Source organism: Montipora capricornis, chromosome 7 (genome assembly GCF_036669925.1).
Source record: "Montipora capricornis isolate CH-2021 chromosome 7, ASM3666992v2, whole genome shotgun sequence".
In the NCBI taxonomy this organism is placed as follows: Eukaryota; Metazoa; Cnidaria; class Anthozoa; order Scleractinia; family Acroporidae; genus Montipora; species Montipora capricornis.
Genome location: NC_090889.1, coordinates 46,502,994 through 46,507,993, shown reverse-complemented (window position 1 = coordinate 46,507,993; position 5,000 = coordinate 46,502,994). Strand labels below are relative to the sequence as shown.

At 37.8% G+C, this 5,000-nt stretch overlaps 1 protein-coding gene across 1 annotated transcript; it reads left to right on the top strand.

Moving 5' to 3' along the window:
* The first annotated feature begins 2,820 nt into the window (after positions 1–2,820).
* On the top strand, positions 2,821–3,768 carry LOC138056107 (beta-3 adrenergic receptor-like). The gene has a single exon (XM_068901941.1). It carries the CDS (start codon positions 2,821–2,823, stop codon positions 3,766–3,768), a length of 948 nt encoding a protein of 315 aa, XP_068758042.1.
* Positions 3,769–5,000: the final 1,232 nt, after the last annotated feature.

Here is a 5,000-nt window from a genome sequence, read left to right as displayed (position 1 = left end):
TTATGGAACCCCATCCAAGTGTTGTTTACCTTGAAAGTACCATAGAAAAAAAAACAGTCTTCAACAGAAACAGTTACTCTCCTGTCGTATATAATTTTTATTGCCATTCCTTACGTGATTTGTATTGTGAAACTCATCGCCACCAAACGAAACTCAGAACCCAACAGCTTGCTCAAGAAGAGCTAGGCAGATTCGGCAAAGGAAACAAAGCGCTCAAGACAACTGTCTTAGTAATCGTTGTTATCTTGTTTTTTTTTTTTTTGCGCGTGCTACTTGGTGTTTTGGCGGTAAGGCTTTTAAGGCAATGGTTTTATGTAAGCTTATACAGAGTAGTTAACGTCCCTCTGTTCATTCGCACTTTTACCATGTTTTAACATGGTATCAGTTCTTAACATGTTCTTATCATGTTTTAACACTGTATCAGTTAAAAATCAGTTCTTTCCTCAATCCATTGGAAAACTGTTGGCGACAGAAGGAAATGAGAACTTGTTTTTTCCGACTTTTTCTTCAAGTTGTAGCACTTGCAGCTTAGAGCGTTATAACGGCACAAAACAAAACAGTAAAGATCTGAATAATTCGCAAAATGATTCAACAACAACAACAACAACAACAACATCAGTGCCCAGTTGTTCAAACGATGGATAGCGCTATCTGCCCGATAAATCACTATTCAGTGAATAAGTCATAGCGAAACCAATTGCGCTATCCAGTGGATACTGATTTATCCGGTGGATAGCGTTATCCACCTTTTGAATAACTGTAGCCAGATCTTTATTCAAGATGGCGACCAGTGCTAGCACATGGTCCCAGCATGCAATGCACAAGGCCGGCGTTATTGACAGAGGAAGAGATTGGCCTAGCCCTAAGAGATCTTAAATCTTTCTCCCGCACAGGTCAATTTTCTGCCTTCTATATATTCACATTAAAAAAAAACAGGATGAAGTCAAATTAATGAACTAGCTCTAGAAAAAGAATTTTAACTCGTTGGAGGAATTAGTATCACTGCTCTGGTTGCGTGCGACAGAAGGGAAAAAAGTATTATTATTTTTAATCATTATTTTTATTGAAAACCGGGTAACAACTGCAATAAACTACTCTATAGATATACTTTTCAGTTTACTTTTCATTACTTTAGTTCGTTGAAAATTCTTGTCAATTTTAGACTTACTTCACGTGTTAAACGTTTTCAAACTTTCTTCTGCGCCATTTGACTTAAGCTCGTGCAAACATTTCTGTTCTATTGTGCGCAGCTTTATCTACCCACTTTATTGACTATTGTGAGAAAGATAATTTTCATTTTGTCAGTCAATAAGTGTTTTGCGAAGGGAAGGGAACAATTCGCGTTCTGACTGATAACTAAGTTGCGTTGTCATCCCCTTGACGTCTCTCGTTAACAGTGTGTACGTGGACTTCAAGTTATACATGTAAATTGTAACTGTATCTCTGGATAACAGATACAAAAGAATTACGAAAGTCCTCAAGTACTGTGAACATTTGTGTGAAAAACCATTCAGTGTAATCTTTTGTCTTTGTGTGTGAAATGTCGATCATCTTGAATGTGAAAAGAGCATGTTTATATCAGTAGCGAAACTGCCTGGAAAGTGGGAAGGCTCAAAAGTTGGAGTTCTTTCTTGATCCGTTTCGAATCCATCTTCAGACCTTAAAGTTCAGTGCAAAATCATGTGACATTTCATAACGGCTCTACCTTTTAATCTTGGGTGCGAAAAGGTTAAGTTCCATTTCAGTGGAAAAAAGATATAGCATTTCACAATTGCACTTCTTTGAATAGTCGCTTTCAAGTATGGTCAAGTATGTACTTCTATCAAAGACTCGTTAGAAAGAAACATTAATTTTAAAAAACATAATTTACTGTACAAAGTTTCATTTTACTGTCAGAAATAAATTTCCGACTCATTCAGAGACTCATTTCAACTCACTTGAAAGAACAGTAGAGATTTGCATGGTGATGGAGCTGCTTACAAAATTTCTGAAATACCATCTCAGTTGACAAAGCCATTCGTATATAATAGACTTAATTAAAGTGAGGGAATAAATAGTAATGCAATACAGTTCGACTGCTTCCCGACGTCCTGCGCGGCGGAATCTGGAAAACAAACGCCAAAAGTATTGTTTCGGAGTATAGAAGTTGAAAATGGCTTAAAAATGTTCTTCATGTTTACAGATTTGAATTTGATGATGAATTTTGTCAGTTTTAAATGCCAATAACTTATTAACGGAAGGGCAGATTCTTTATTTTCCTCTCCTTTTTGTTTTTTTTGTGTTTTTTTTTTCGGAATAAGAACCTCAGGAAATTGAAAGCCAGAATAAGTACTTCACTTGATTAAAAGAACAAAGAAGTGTCGCAACTAAAATCCACTCGAGTCGTAGACACTGATTGTTAAGGTAAATATGGATAAGAAGTAGCTTTTTGGGAAGAATACGCTATTGCAGCAAAATCCGCTCGTTGAATTGAGGTTGAGTCGCTGTTACATAGAGCAGGTTCCGATTGAGTGTCGAAAATAAATTGCATTTGCTTTGGTTTTGCATTGGTTCGCTCTGTAATTAGGCAGCAAAACTCGCTCCACTTTTTCAACCAATGAGAAGAACAACCAAAACCAATCGCGACTCACACGTGCGCATTTTCCCTTTGCGCCGGCTAGATGTGATTGGTTCGCATTCTGATTGGCTCATTGCACTATTTCGGTCTGTTGTGATTGGTCAGAGTAATTGGTTTGGTTTTGGTTTTACGACTCTTAATTGAAAACCGCTCTAAGGAACAGGCATCCAAGAGAGAAAACCTGATAACCAATTTGTCTCAACATGACCAACATCTCTGGTACAAATTTTACAAGCCATTTGAAAGATAGCAGCACGGAAGACGAGGAATGGAGAACTGCTATTACGAATGCCATGATCGCCATAATCATAAACAGCATCTCCTGTCCATTCGCAGTTCTGCTGAACTTGTCAGTGATAATGGCAGTACAAAGAAGACCGAGACTTCAGTCGAAGACCAATATCTTGCTGGCCTATTTAGCGGCAACGGATGTATTAATAGGCCTTGTGGTGCAGCCGTCGTTCATTTTGTTTATAACATTAGAGATCCTTGGTGTGCCTTTTTACGATCTGGTTCGACAATTCCATAACTTGTGTTTACGCGCCATGTCGATTTGTTCATGCCTTCACCTCATGTTGGTAACTTTCGAGAGGCTCATAGCGATCAAATTTACAATGCAATACCCTTACGTCGTCACAAGACGAAACATTAAGGCGGCAGTGATCTCATTTTGGATCTTTGTTATGTTTTACGAGTCAGCTAGACTGATTTTGAACACAGTGAAGTTTTATTTCAACTTGTTAGTAGCTTTCGTCTTGCTTTCGTGCATTCTTTTCGTTGTGTTTTCCTACGTTAATTTGTACCGTGAAACTCTTCGCCATCGAAAGAGGATGAAAACTCAACAGCTGCCGGCAACAGAAGTGGAAAGATTCGCCAAAGAAAGCAAGGCGCTCAAAACAACAGTCCTTCTAGTAGGTGTTGTTACGACGTGCTATCTACCCATTTCTTTGTTTGTTGTTCGTTATCATTTGCAATTGCTAAATCCTCGTTCTGTTGCTGGCAGCACCCCATGTATGGCTTGTCCGTGGGTTCGTACGTTTGTCATGTTAAACTCCCTTTTCAATCCACTGATTTACTGCTGCCGGCAGAAAGAAATGAGACAGTTTGTGTTTCGGTTTTTCCCTCAAGCTGTGGCACCCCAATCAGATTAAACCACACCTGCCACCAATCGTAGAATGACTTCTACCTAAACGCAGTTTCAGAAAAAGGTACCCAAAGGGTAAGTGTGAGGGATACACTGTCCACATTAGTATTGACGGACTTGCAGGTCTTGCAACCAGAAGACATTAGTGTGGGATGCCACAGGTATCCCACATAGATAGGTTGAGACACTTCAACGAAAATGACATATATTAATAATGTCACGTATATCAATTTCTTCACATTCGACAATAATGACGTGAGGTCGTCGAAACGTCATGTAACATTTGTATCGATAATTTTCCTTTTAAAATTTACTTCAAAATCGATTTTTATCGATGACAATAATAATAATAATAATAATAATAATAATCACCCGTCGTAACAAGGAGTGTGTCGAGCCCTGAGTGAACAAAAGATGCAATACAACCATGTCGCGACTGTAACAAGTGCTCTGCCAGTTAATCTTGGGTGCGAAATGGTTAAGTTCCATTTCAGTGGAAAAATATATAGCATTTCACAATAGCGCTTCTTTGAATAGTCGCATTCAAGTATGTACTTCGATCAAAGACTCGATAGAAATAAACATTAATCTAAAAAACATAATTTACTGTACAAAATTTCATTTTACTGTCAGGAATAAATTTCCGACTCATTCAGAGACTCACTTGAAAGAACAATCGAGATTTGCATGGTGATGGAGCTGCTTACGAAATTTCTGAAATACCATCTCAGTTAACAAAGCCATTCGTATATGATAGACTCAATTAAAGTGAGGGAATAAATAGTAATGTAATACAGTTCGACTGTTTCCCGACGTCCTGCGAGGCGGAATCTGACAAACAAAAGCCAAAAGTATTGTTTCGGAGTATAGAAGTTGAAAATGGCTTAAAAATGTTCTTCATGTTTACAGATTTGAATTTGATGATGAATTTTGTCAGTTTTAAATGTCAATAACTTATTAACGGAAGGGCAGATTCTTTATTTTCCTCTTCTTTTTGTTTTTTTGTTTGTTTTTTTTTTTCCGGAATAAGAACCTCAGGAAATTGAAAGCCTGAATAAGTACTTCACTTGATTAAAAGAACAAAGAAGTGTCGCAACTAAAATCCACTCGAGTCGTAGCCACTGATTGTTAAGGTAAATATGGATAAGAAGTGGCTTTTTGGGAAGAATACGCTATTGCAGCAAAATCCGCAAGTTAAATTGAGATTGAATCGCTGTTACATAGAGCGGTTTCCAATTG